Source organism: Triticum aestivum, chromosome 1B, assembly GCF_018294505.1.
Source record: "Triticum aestivum cultivar Chinese Spring chromosome 1B, IWGSC CS RefSeq v2.1, whole genome shotgun sequence".
Classification (NCBI taxonomy): domain Eukaryota; kingdom Viridiplantae; phylum Streptophyta; class Magnoliopsida; order Poales; family Poaceae; genus Triticum; species Triticum aestivum.
In genome coordinates, this window is record NC_057795.1 from 1,801,703 (window position 1) to 1,816,392 (window position 14,690).

Here is a 14,690-nt window from a genome sequence, read left to right on the forward strand (position 1 = left end):
AGACTGTGCTTGCCTCCAAACTCTGAACCTTTATATGAGATTATTGTGCTGCCAGTGCTAGTGACTGACAGTGTGGTGGTTAACTGGTTATTGCGGTGTCTGTTCTTAGGATTTGATTACGTGTGTGTTACTCCCTCTGTCCCAAAATATAAGAACGTTTTTAACAGTACACTAATGTCAAAAACGTTCTTATATTATGGGACGGAGGGAGTAGTATGCACCCACTCGTCATTGACGCCAACTATCGTCAACTATCGTCATTGACGCCAGACCATCAGACATGCTTCATTGCTTCCTGAAACTTCAAATTTCAGCACTGAATAGACAAAGACACAAACTCGCGTGGTAAGGAAATTTGAGAGAGGGGCACAAGTGCCTTGCACTGCTCAAACTTCTGCAGCTTTTCTCGTGTTTTCTCTTCTCTTATTTGAAGATAACAAACTTGAACAAGAGAACTGTAAACGTGACCTCGTGCGAGTCGTGCCATTGCACAAGTCTGGGATCACGTGGGCGCACAACTTACGACAGCACAAGACTCGGACATTGTACAAACAAACTCGTGGAGTGGTCCACACTGACATGGCGATTACACACCATTGTCCACCACATCGACCATTCTTTCATGTGTAAAAGAAGAAAATGAAATCTACAATTAACAAGACAAGGTGCTAGATTCATTCAACACACTTGACAATGACTAGAGGATGATCATTGGATGAGTGCTTGGTATGCCTCCCGCATGGTTGGCCTTGCTTGCGGAGAAGTTTCCAGTCCAGGTTGACGAGCAGAGCCAAGCTATCCTCTTCTGTTGTTGTTGGTGTTGTCGGCGGTTGGTCTAGAATATCTTTCACCAGCACATCTTGTTCCCCGCTTGAGATACCATCTAATAGTTCCCTTGGATGCTTTCCCATCACTAACTCTAGCACAACCACGCCAAAGCTATAGACGTCACATTTCTCAGTCACAACAGACGTGTATGCCATTTCTGCACAATATCAAATTAAACATTAGAATTACAAACAAAGTGGTCAGAGATGAATGCTTCTGACGTGAGAAGAAAGATATACTACTACATACCAAGAGCAATGTAGCCATATGTTCCTGCTAGTGTGCTCCAGTTTGATGAATCGGACTTAAGAATCCTTGTTGTGCCAAAATCTGAGACAAAAGCCTTCAAGGGTGTGTCAAGTAAGATGTTATTGCTTGTGATATCTCGATGTATTATAGGTGGACTGCATTCATGGTGCAAACAAGATACTGCTTGAGCCACATCATTTGCAACAACAATTCTCTTGTGCCAATTCAATTCCTTTGCTAGCTCCTCATTTTCCAATGTCTTGTGGAGGCTTCCCTGTTGAATGTAGTCATAGATTAGAAATGTATACGCTGGATGGGAGCAGAATCAATACATTTTGACAATGCTTCGTTGTCGGATTTGTGTTAAGATTTCCATTTCACTATGGAATCTTCTTTCATCTTCCAACTCTTCTTCGACCTGATGAAGCCTCTTGATAGCAACTAGCTGCCCGTCTTGGAGTTGTGCCTTGTAGACTTTGTCGTATCCTCCTATTCCAATGATGTACTTATCATCAAAGTCTTCTGTTGCCCTTACAATATCATCAAATGCTAATCTTCCATCAAAATTCCGAACGGAGAATACACCCCTTGCTTTAGTGGTAACACTTTCTTGTGGTTTTCTCTTCATACGAGTAAGTATTATTATGACAACAGTTGTCGCAACAATGCTGACAGCCATCACAAGAACAATTGGCAAAATCAAACCAAGTAACTTCCCCTTTTTGTGAGCAGCTACTGGGGTTGAATAACAAGGTGGCATGCTAGAGAGGTTACCACATAGACATTTATTTGGAAGAAACCAACTTGTTGAAGCATTTTTTAGTAGCCTTGTTATTGGGATTGGTCCTTCCAAGTCGTTGTAGGACACATCGACTGTTGAAAGGCTCACAATGTTTGCAAAGGATGATGGGATGCTCCCACTGAACTGATTATGTGATAAATTCAGAAATTCTAGCATCTCCAACTTCCCGAGTTGCCGTGGTAACACATCAGTGAGGTTATTGTTGCTCACATCTAGCATGATTTGCAGGCCTTCTAAATTTCCAATCGCACCAGGCAAACTCCCACTAAAGTTGTTGTTGTTAATCTTCAAGGATTGCAATTTTGTGCAACCCCCTAGTTCCTCCGATATTAATCCACCCAGTCTATTCCCAGATATATCAAGGTATCCTGAGTTGCTTCGCTTTTGTATTTGTATGGGTATGGGTCCAGATAGTTGGTTTGGTGATAGGTTCAGTATATATAGATTTTCTAAAGTACAGATTTCTGGTGGAATCTCACCGTTAAGATGATTAGAATCGAGTGTTAGTTCTTCTAGGTTGGACAATCTAGAAAGGATTGGAGGTATGGAACCAGTGACTTTATTTTGTGCTAGATGTAATACCGTTAATTGGGTACATGCACCTAGATTTCATGTGATTTTCCCAGAGAATCTATTTGATGTCAAGCCCATGTCTTTTAGTTGTGGGTACACACCAAAATGTTGAGATAAATCTCATGTTAGTTGGTTCCACTGAGGATCGATTTCAACCAAACTCGCACATGTCTTTAAATCCGTGGAATTAGGCCACCGAACATATTAAAAGATATGCCGATGGATTGAAGTCTACCACCTGAATATATATTTGCGGGTAAAGTTCCTGAAAGTGAGTTGTTAGACAACCCAAGTTTAATAAGGCTTGTGAGATGTCCTACTTCTTGAGGAAGAGAACCTGGCAGATTGTTATCAAAGAGTTGCAAATCTTGGACACTTTGCAACTTCCCAAAAGTTTTTGGGATTGATCCCGAAATTTGGTTAAGATACAAGCCTAAATACTTGAGGTTCATTAGATTGCCAATCTCTTGGGGAATGAGACTGGTTATCTGATTATCAGAGAGGGATAATGCAAGTAACTTGGTAATATTTCCTAAGTTGTCAGGAAGAGAGCCAAATATTTGGTTCTCGGACAAGTATAATCCTTGGAGATTCAGCAAGCCGCCCACTTTTGAAGGCATCGGCCCTGTGATTTTATTTGTATAGAGAAAAAGCTTATTTAGCAAAGTGAGGTTTCCTAGTCCTGGGGGTATTGAACCAGTTATTTGATTTCGATAGAGACAAAGTATATTCAGCATATTAAGATTTCCTATTGTCGGGCGGATGGAACCTGTGATTTGATTATGATAGAGAAAAAATTTGTTCATCTTAGTGAGATTGGTTATGGAGACTGGAATTGGCCCCGATAAATCATTTGAATTAAGCTCAAGACTTTGCATATGGACTAGCCTGCCTAGTTCTTTTGGTATAGGTCCTGAAAGATGATAACCAAACAGGTACAAAGTATTTAGCTGGGTCAGATTACCAATGGTTTTCGGTATCAAACCGCTTAAGTTGTTGTTGCTTAGTTGCAAAACTTGGAGGTTGACAAGCCTTCCAATCTCTTCAGGAATGAGAACTGATACCATGTTTTGGTGAATGCCAAGTTGACTTAACATTGTTAGGTTACCAAGAGATGCAGGGATATGTCCTGTGAGTTTGTTAATGAGAGATCAAACAACATGAGACTTTGCAGGTCACCCATCTCACAAGGAATTTTCCCTACGAGCTGGTTCTGCTCAAGGTTGAGTTCTAAAAGTGCTGACAGCGAGCTGATACTAGTGGGTAGTGCACCATGGAGACTATTGTTATGAAGGTTGATATATGAGAGGAATGGAAGAGCCGAAAAGTTGAGCTCACCAAGCTTTCCATGGATGCCAGCATCTGGCAGAGAGATGTTGGTCACCACCCAGGGCATGTGGCGGCCATGGCGAACAGCCGTACACATTAAGCCTGTCCAGTTGCAGGGGCTGGTGTTCTCCTGCCAAGAGCTCATCTGCAGCGGTGGGCTTGCAAGAGTAGCTTTCTAGTGGAGGAGGGCCATTTGTTGGGACCTTAGTGAGATCCCTCCAGGCCGCGCCGCTTGTGCTTCTTCTTGGAGAAGAAGGCACGGCAGGAGCAACAGACAGAGATGGAACAGAGCTCGCATTTTGCAGCCTAGTGTTTGCATGTTGTGTTTGGTTTGGGGACGTGATTCCATGCAGAGGGCAACTCTATTTATTTGACCAGTGCACCAACCGTAGTTACGAGGTCATCTAAGTCAGTCAACACACATCAATTGAGTCGAAACCGCATGGCAATTGCCAATATAGCTAGCTAGGTGAGCCCTCTATCCAGGCCCATCAAATAATGGTGATCTGCCAGCCTGCATGAATGCTAAGACCAGACCATAGACCTTGCATAAGTCTTGGTCCTTTCCACACACACAAGACTACAAGACCACAAGTCGTGCTGCATGACTAAAGTCCTGTCTTTTCACACGAGCACCAAATGATACCACACCAAGTTTCGTCTCAGTGCACTTCAATTTTTTTCAGAAAGATGATTGATACAATCTCGATCATCAGGTTTATTGCTATAGGTTTATGTGCCCGCAAATTAAAATCTATCTATCATATTATTATTAAACTAAGAGGCAAACGAGCAATCACATTCTTCACATATGCAAAACCATATGATATGTCGCTTATATATTTTAAAAGGCTGAGGTTTAGAAATTAAATTAATGTACCTGAGATTGTAACACAGGGAGTCTGGTCCGTCCGGTGGCGGTCCATGAAGGACTTTGACCTGCAATCAGGCAAGGCATATGAATGTAGTACATGCATGCGTTTATATTGGGGTACACACGGAACTTGTATTTATATTGAGGTCCTCTAAGTCAGTCGACACACATCAATTGAGTCGAATCTGCTGGTGCTATCATTCATGTGTGTGTGAGCTATGCAGCACAAGTGTGCCGCATGACAATTGCCAATATAGCTAGCTAGGTCAGCCCTCTATCAAATAATGGTGATCTGGCAGCCTGCATGAATGCGAAGACCAGACCATAAACCTCCCTTAAGTCTTCGTTGTTTGCACACACAAGACTACAAGACCACAAGTCGTGCTGCAAGACCACACCAAGTTTCGCCTCACTTCACTTCAACTTTTTTTAGAAAGATGGTTGATACAATCTCGATCATCAGATTTATTGTGATAGTTTTATGTGCCCGCAAATTAAAATCTATCTCTTATATTAAACTAAGAGGCAAACGAGCAATAACATTTCTAACCTAGGCAAAACCATCTGATATGTTGCTTATAGATTTTAAAGGTTCAGATTAAAATCATACTCCCTCCGTCCGAAAAAGCTTGTCCCTCAAATGGATGTATCTATCACCAAATTAGTGCTAGATACATCCATTTGAGAGACAAGCTTGGGACAAGCTTTTCCGGACGGAGGCAGTATTAATGTACCTGGGATGCATACATACGTGTAATGCAGGGAGTTTGGTCCGTCCAGTGTCAGTCCATGAAGGACTTGAACTGCAAGCAGGCAACGCACATGAATGTAGTACATGTGTGCGTTCACTGTCAATGGAAGTTCTTATATATATATATACTAATTGGAAGCACCATACGAGGCTACACGTTAATTCTAGAGAAACAACAATAATAACCGTAGGATTTTTGAATATACGACTAGGATTAAAAGAAATCTAGATGTTTCACATAAGAGTCCTATAAGGTTACGCAATAAAAACGGGTCCATCCGCAAGTCAATAGAAAAAATATGTCCTAGACATGTTACGGCCAGCCACCAAGTAAAATCAATAAAAAGAAGACCCCCGTACCAACACGTTTTCTAGCCAACATCTTTCGCGCACATCGTAAGTTTCAGGTAAACAGATATTTGATGCATGCACATGTTGGTTTTAGCTTGCTAGATCGATTCATCCCAGGAGGTATACACGTACAAGTGCAAGCTAACCTAAGGAAGCTAGCACACAGGCAATCCATCATTGTATTTCGTGTTCGTTAAGAGAAGTCGCCAAGACGTTCCGCCTATATCGAGCCGATTGTAGCCAGCTGAAGCAAGATCATGTATGTACGCCTACACGGCTGCAGACGTATGTACGTAGTTATGTACTGCACGTAGATAAAATCAATCAAGCAGTCTGCCTGCCTGCCTGTTGTACTTTAGAGTGTTAGCGATATGGAACCGTATAATAAATCTGATGCATGTGATATATTTGTTTGCAAATATTTTACATGTTTATAGGAGGGTCTTATCCAAGGCGGAGTTGGGGATCTGCATGGGTATATGTACAAGATTCAGTCACAATACAGGATGTATGCGTACAAGTGATACATACTGTGTTCTCAAAAAAATACGTACGTGTTTTTTTTCACAAACAATAGAGTTAACTCGGACTACCACGCAAAAAGAGATTTAATATGGAACATAAAAAACAAAGAGTTATAGGAAACACCCTTGAAAAAAGAAAGTTAATTTTTTACTCTGTTTAGGATATAATACAGTGCATGGTTTTGTCAGTTATTTTCGGTTTTGTCCCTCGACCGCAACTTCTTCTCACCTAGATGATGTGAGGTTCTGCAAAAGTCTGTGATTGTAGGCAAAACGCAAAAAGATAAACATTAAAGTTATGCATGGTCATGTAACCTACTTCGGTACTTCTACTTTTAAGGGTATTTTAGCTTCACCTATCCCACAAAAAAACTTAGGGTATATATTTCCCTAATAAATTTTTGAAGTACACAATTTGCGGACTAAAATTTTCTAACTCTAGTTATGACCTATATAATTCAAAAAATATTTCCGAAACCCTTTTGTATTGGTTTTTTTCAAATAATTCATATAAACAACATTGTAATCTTAACCCGTATTGCATTAGAATATTTTAAATTGTTATTTCTCAGGCACTGAGCAATTGTTATTTCTAAGTCCAAAAAGTTGCTGCATAAAAAAGAGAGTAAATGATGTGTGACATCTATGTGCACGTCTCAAAGAGAGTAAATGATTTTAAAGTTTTGTAACCATCTAATTTTTGTAAATAAAGAATCAACACTTCTGATAATTTACTAATGGATAAGAATTTATATATTGACTAAACAATGTACACTCGCAACCATTTATAATACTTCATGCCTTAGGAGAAGAGTACTGACTTAAACTACTCTGAAAGGACATAACTATTTTTTATTACCGGACAACAAAAAACAATCCCAATTATCTCAAATTGATAAAGGTAACTGAGACAAAATTTACAGCTGCAAAAATTGTGTCGTTTTACCAAAATATCAATCAGGTTGTACCTTTCTATTTTTCAATCATGTATCATTTTTGCCAGTATTGTTTCCACCATTATGTACTGTACATGCATCAATTTATACATTGACACTAATTATGGTTGTGCATTCGTTGAAAGGCTAAACAATGTGACCGTGATTTTAAAAAGTACACTTATAATTAGAAATTATAAATGCTATTCGACATTTATTATTTTTCCAAAGTATATTAAACACCGTGTTTTTGGACACAAGTCCCTAGCCCGTGCAGCTGCACGGGTTGATGACTAGTTGACATAATTAACATGCATGGAGTAGCTGTTGTACTCTAACACTGTATGACAAGTCTCCAACTTTGATATATTTTCTCTTCCGGTCCATTCTACTACGGATCGAGCATTTGGCCTCCTATTATTGACTGACGCGCAGTCCGTATATAGGGAGTATAAAGACGAAACCTCATAGCAGACTACCACTGCAACCCTTTCTCCTCTCCTGCATTACTGCAATTTAAATTCTACTCCCTCCATTCGTAAATATAATTCTTTATAAAGATTTCAATATGAACTACATACAAATGTATATAGACATAGTTTAAAGTGTAGATTCACTCATTTTGCTCCGTATGTAGTTCATATTGAAATGTCTAGAAAGACTTATATTTAGGAACGGAGGGACTAGTACGAGTTTACAATATGTCTATAGGTATAAATGGGTAGATTCCGTTCATTAACTACATTAGTAACATGGACTATATGTTCGTGCTCTGAAACTGTGAACTAACACTACTGTTTCATTACAAATAAATTTCTTGTGGAGTCTGACGAATGAGTCAATTGCAAGAAACCACCACATTTGCGGCTTAGTTTGCAGGAAACCACCAACTCGTTAATCCGTGCAGAAAACACCAAAAAATCTGTTAGGTCGTTGCAAAAAGCACTGATCGGATGATTTAGCCCGTTTAATCACTTTTTTACAAGTGGGGCCAGATTGTAAGGAATTGACTTAGCAAAAAAAAAACACATACACCCTAGATCTAAAAAACAAAAGCAATCAGACCCCCAACCTGCCCCCACACGCACGCGCCGGCCAGCGCCTCGGCACTTTTTTGGGGCATTTTTTTGGACCCGTGAAGATTTTCGTCCCGTTTCGAAGTTTCACATTTTTGCGCCATTTCGAAAGGGTATTGCCCATGGATTTCGGTGTTTCGGGGCATTTACTGGAGCTCTGGGGATTTTTATCTCATTTTAAAGTTTTACGTTTTTTAGCCACATTTCAAAGGATATGTAGCCCACAGATTTTGGTGTTTCGGGGCATTTGTTGACCGGTGAGCTATTTCGTCCCATTTCAAAGTTTCAAGTTTTTGAGCCATTTCCAAATGGCATTTCAAGTTTTTGGGCCGTTTTCGAAAGGTATAGCCCATGGATTTCGGTGTTCGAGAGCTTTTTTTTGGACCGGTGAGTATTTCATACCGTTCCAAAGTTTTACATTATGGGGCCATTTCCAAAGGGTAGCCCATGAATTTAGGTGCTCTAGAGCATGTTTTGGACTGACGAGGTTTTTCGCCATGTTTCGAAGTTTCACGTTTGTGCCCAATTTCTAAAGGGTATAGACCACATATTTCAGAGCTCCGAAGCATTTTTCGGACCGGCAAAGATTTTTGTCCCATTTCAAAGAAAAAATCGTTTTTGAACCCGTGCGAATTTTCATTCACATTGGAATACGCACATTTTTGGGTCATTTCCAAAGGCTCTAGCCTTCGGATTTTGGTGTTTTAGGGCATTTTTTGGACCCGTGAGGATTTTTGGGTCGTTTCGAAAGGGTATAGCCCACGTATTTTGAAGCATTTTTTGGACTATTTTCAAAAGGTATACACCATGGATTTCGGTGATTTGGAGCATTTTTTGGACTGGCGAGGAGTTTTTTCCAATTTCAAAGTTTCGTGTTTTTGGGCTATATTTTCAAAAGGCATAGCCCAGGGATTTCAGTGTTTCGGGTATTTTTTAGGCCAATGAAAATTTTCATCCCGTTTTCAAGTTTCAATTTTTTTTGCCGTTTTCAAATGGTATAGTAGAAGGAATTCGATGTTTCGGGCATTTTTTTAACAAGTAACGATTTTCGTCACGTTTTGAAGTATCAGGTTTTTGGAGGGATTGGAAATAAGAAGCCCACTATAGTGGAAATTATTCAGTGTCCCCTTTTGGAGTGATTGGAAATAGAGGAATTCGACATAGCAATGAGGTACCGTCATCTAGAACATGCATTTTGCTGGCTCTTTACTTTTAGGAAAAAGTGATCATATTCCTCTAAAGTAATGTATCTGCAGTTGTAGCGGCAACCTATGTTGGGTACGGAAGTTATCGGTGGCTCTGGCAACCTTAGTGTCTGACTAACTTTTAAGGACATCGTTTATAAATGCTTGGGCTTCTGGAAACGCCTCCCATCTGAGCTATGCCACATGATCGCTGAACCGAGCGCATCACCCACCGATGAGTAGCGGCGGTGAGAACGAGGCGGCGGATGATCGGAGTGAGGCTTGACTGATGCATCGCTTTGTCTCAATTTCCATGGTCATATTTTGGTGCTTTTGTAAGATGTGTCGAGATAATTCATAGCTAGCATGTTGGCTGTTTGAGTCAAGTTCTGCTTGTACTATCGCATTCTGAAGTATTGTGTGCCACGCCCCTGACTTGTTAAGGAATAGGAGGACGGCCACCGCAGCCCACCTGTATGCCACGCCCCTAATTATGCTGCCATGGCGCTAGCTAGCGTGACATGACTGCGACCAAAGTGAGCCCAAATCAATAGTTTTGTGACCAAAACCATTGGTGCATTCAACTCCTGATAGTTTTGGTAAAGCGTTGTAACCTCTTGAGAGAGGCCACGTGGAATTTATTCAAGGGGACCGATAACTCTGGTCAAGAGATTTACATTGTTACAACCGACTCATATCTCTAGATTAAGTTGGTTAAACTTAATAAACACCTAATCTAGATACGTGTAGGTTTATAAGACACCGTACACAAGTTACATGACTCTGGTTGGCACCATAACATCTACTGTAACAAGCACAACAAGCAAACTTTAACATTCAAAAAGTTTAGGGAAACGTCGTACCATACCGAGGGCGACGGGTGCGTGTTTATATAGCCAGGCGCTTAACTCTGGTATATGCGTACAGGTTGTTGAGATTACATACTTGGGAGACAAGGGATAGAGAAGAGATACAATCGGTTACATGAGATAAGTCTAAGTTAAACAACCAATGTATATCGTCTCACGAGTACAACCTATAATCTCCTCTGAGTACAGAACGTGTATGTTTAACAACGAGATACATTGACTTCACCTTACAGTGATGATATTCTCAATGAGAAAGCATGACACAGAAAATTAATATAATATTAAGTTCTGCATCCTCCTTATTTGTGTAGCTAAGTAGCTTAATTTTCGCCAATGTTTCTGGACCATTTGTGCCAAGTAACAACAGAGATGACATAGACCTTGTCAGATAACTTATCAAGTAACCTGAAATAAGTGTACCTCCATTTCTTCATGAACACAAGGCCACAAATTACCATCCAGAGGCCTACCACAAACCCCACAATCAGGCTAAACAAAATATCCATTTGAGATTGACCATATGTATCCCATCTTACTGAATCTCCTTGAGTTGGTTGATCTCCAAGACATTGCTTTGGAAGGGGACGTCCACAAAGAGCAGGGTTGCCAATGTACATAGAAGCTGGATCATCTGTTTTAAGGGTATCTAGTTGACGCCCCAATGGTATTCTACCTGATAGACCATTATATGACAAGTTCATATAGCTCAATGATGTCAAATTTGATAAGCCCAAGGGAATTTCACCAGAAAGCTGGTTCTTTGAGAGATCAAGAGACTCGAGTGCTTGCAGATTTCCAATCTTGTATGGGATATTTCCGCTCAAGAAGTTTGATGACAAATTCAGGTTTATGAGTCCAACAAGAGAGCTAATATCTTCTGGGATTTGTCCAGTAAAACTGTTGCAGGATAAATCAATACTCATCAAATATACACTATTCTCCCTGTAGGCAAGCACTTGGCCTTTTATGACAACTGATAAACTATCACCAGTCAGCCCCATATTGTCGTACGACATCGCTCCAATATATTCTTCTGTGAAAGGATTGTTTTCTGGATCTACAGCTTCATTAATGGCAGTCAAAGCTTTGAAATTCACTAAACTTTGTGGAATATCCCCATAAAAGGTGTTATTAGCTAGGTCAAGGATGCGAAGAGCAAGAAGTCCGGTTATTTCAATTGGAACGTGACCTGAGAAGTTGTTCGATCTTAAGCGTAGCATGATCAAAGCTGCCATTCGATCACTAATCCATGCAGGTAGCTCTCCACTCAATTTATTTTGAGCTAGGTCGAGGAAAAGAAGATTTCGGCACCGTCGTAGGAGTGAAGGGAATCCACCTGAAAGACTATTGTTGCTTACAAGGAGAGTACGGACTTCCAAACCGAAATGGCTTGTGATTCTGACCCTTGAAATGTTGTTGCTTGTGTTATGCCATCGTCTCGTTTCTTTTCTGCCACAGTCGGGAAGTTGCCCTACAAGCTGATTGTTTGAAAGATCTAAGAGCCGCAGATTTGACCACTGACAAAATGACCTTGGAATAGCCCCAATTATACAGTTGGAAAAGAGAACGACAGCCTCTAAAGATGGAGCTTGTGAATTTGATGGCACAAACCCACTTGAACAATTTCTGGAGATGTCCAAGAATACAATTGTTCTTGGTAATTGTGGTACCAAACCAGTTAGATGATTTGACTGGAGAAAAAGTACTTCCATTGACATGAAGTCCAAATTAGGTGGCAGCTCACCACTAATTTGGTTAAATGAGACATTTAAAAACTGGGCATCCGAAAAGGTAGTCCAGAACCAATATGGGATCCTATCTGTGATACCTGCGTTTGAAATATCAAGAAGTACAATGCCTTTTTGCGATCGCAGCCATTTAGGGAACTGGGGGCCCAAATGACAAGATGCAAGCCTTGTCAATTGCAAGTTGAAGGGAGGTTCCCAGTCCGAACCCACGATGACTGCCAAACCATTATTATAAGACAAGTCAATTTGTTTTAAATTCGTCAGACCAGAAAAATGATCCTCAGATATCACACCAGTAAGTTTGTTAAACTTAAGGGACAAGTTGGTCAAATTTGTAAGTGTCCCAATCTCCACGGGCACAGAACCTCTCAAGTGGTTGAAACCAAGTTCAAGCGTGTTTAAGCTGGATAGGTTTACAAGTGATTGTAAAGTTGTCCCTGTGATGTTGGTCTCTCCCAAAGTCTGGACTTGCAGATTCTTAGAAGAACAATTTGGTAGCCTTTGAATTAGTTCTGATATGTCCCCATCAATGTTGTTCACTTCGAGGTCTAGATATCTCAAGTTACACACCTTTTTCAGAGTCGCCGGTATCATCCCTTTGATGTGGTTGAATGACAGGTCAAGGGTCTCTAATAAGGTCAAGTTTCCCAACTCGGGAGGAAAAGCTCCCCCTAATTCAGCACCGTATATGATTAGGCTTTTGAGGCTTGTTAAACCCCAAAGCCAATTCTTTACAGCTGGACTGTTTAAATGGTTGTTTGAGAGATCAAGTTCCTCAAGAAGCGTGAGGTTATGGAGTAGGAGAGACGTACTCCCACTATAATCATTAAGGCCACAATAATTGAGTTCCAACACAACCAGGTTCGGAAGCTTGTTTAGTGTGTGAACCCAGTGTACCGCTGCGCTAAGGTTCACACCGCCCATGTCGAGATGCTTGAGTGAGGGGAGACGGGCTAACCAAGAAATATCCATTGAGTATGTCATCATATCAGAGGTCCTACCACAGTTTATGTCAAGATACACGAGTTTGGATAGGTTGCCTAGCTGAGGAGGCAGTCTACCACTGAAATTCAAGGAAGATAGGTCAAGGTGTGTCAATCTCCGGAGGGAACCCATGAACTCTGGTATAGGCCTTCCATCTCCGAGAACCATGTTCCCGCTAAGGTTCAGATGCTTGAGATGGGGCAGAGCGAGCAGCGAAGAACTTATCTGGCCATGCAGCGAATGGTTACCAGGGAACCAAAAAGAAGCGTAATCTTGTTCGACGAATTCGTTGTGGAGGTCGAGCTTGACGACGTGGCCTGTCCGGCTGTGGCACCTCACGCCGCCCCATTGGCAGCAGTCGTGGCCATGATGCCACGAGCCGAGGAGGTTCGCCGGGTCGCTTGTGATGGCGGCCTTGAATGCGAGCAGCGCCGCCCTCTCTGCCGGGATGCAGCTCCCGTTTCCACTTGCAGCAGCGACGGCAGAGGCTGCTAGTGCTAGGGCTAGGGCTAGGATGATGAGCAGGTAGCTCGTGGAAGATGGTGGAGTTGTGGCCATTGCGATGTATGTTTCGCCTTCAGCACGCATGATTTTAAGAAGGCTTGTCGCCAGGTCGGACAAAAAATTAAAGGGATGTTTCCACTGGAGAGTAGCTGGGGATCGTTGCATGTCAGCGTCAACCCCTCGGTCGGTCGTCCCATGCTCAGCGTCTGCCGTGTTCATCACAGTCAAGGAGACTAAATTTAACCAACGAGACCACGACTTGTGGGTCGTCCCTAGTACAGTAGTCGTTAGGAAATAGAGTATGGATATGGACGGCAAAAGTAGAGCCTCTGTTGTCTCTTCTTGGCGTTTTTTCTGGTTATACTATTTTAGTAGTTTCTGCTGTTTGATCTGTGTGTTTTTCTTTTGATGAACTGGTGTTCAGGCTTTGATCAAGGAAATTTTTGCTTCTGCTGTTTGATCTTTACTGGGACGTGTACAAGTAACTCAGGCTCTGTGTGCATTTATATACTGGATGTACGATGACCTGGATGATTACACGCTCGGTGAGGCCGACTGGCTGGCAGGATGGATGTTTATGCTCCTTTTGTTCGAGCGACTGGAGAGTGGTATCGTACCTGAACACAATGTCGCAGTGCTACCTGCAAAGATCGGAGACCAAGTCAATTTGGAGCATAACTGTTACAAGAGATTCGGGTAGTTTTTACGATCATTGTGCACCGAACAGTTGTGATAAAACTGATTCGGGTAGTTCTTTAAGTATCTGAACCATGTAATAACCTTGTAACAGTTCACGTGCCACATCGCACGCCTCCTATAAATAAATAACGCAGCTTATCATTGTATGATGAGTAGAAACGCTTGACCCATTGTTTTGCCTGGTACCGAGCTAACCTCGTCCGAGCCATCTTGAGATCGAATCTACTTCCAACCCAATTTACCCACCAGCAGTCGCCAGCTGGTGGGTAACTTTTTTTTTACGTGGGTGAGGATTTGCGCCCCATTTCAAAGTTTCACTTTTTCGGCCATTTACAAAGTCTATAGCCCACCGATTTCGCTGTTTCAAGGCATTTTTGGACCTGTTAGGATTTTCATCCCTTTTCAAATAT

At 41.5% G+C, this 14,690-nt stretch overlaps 1 protein-coding gene and 1 pseudogene across 1 annotated transcript; both read right to left on the reverse strand.

The window, feature by feature from the left end:
• Positions 1-586: 586 nt before the first annotated feature.
• On the reverse strand, positions 587-4,079 carry LOC123102112 (MDIS1-interacting receptor like kinase 2-like; annotated as a pseudogene).
• Positions 4,080-10,368: 6,289 nt separating this feature from the next.
• LOC123102466 (receptor-like protein EIX2) lies at positions 10,369-13,635 on the reverse strand. Its single transcript, XM_044523839.1, has one exon. The coding sequence runs from the start codon at positions 13,633-13,635 to the stop codon at positions 10,666-10,668; it is 2,970 nt and encodes a 989-aa protein (XP_044379774.1). The 3' UTR covers positions 10,369-10,665.
• Between the last annotated feature and the right edge of the window lie 1,055 nt (positions 13,636-14,690).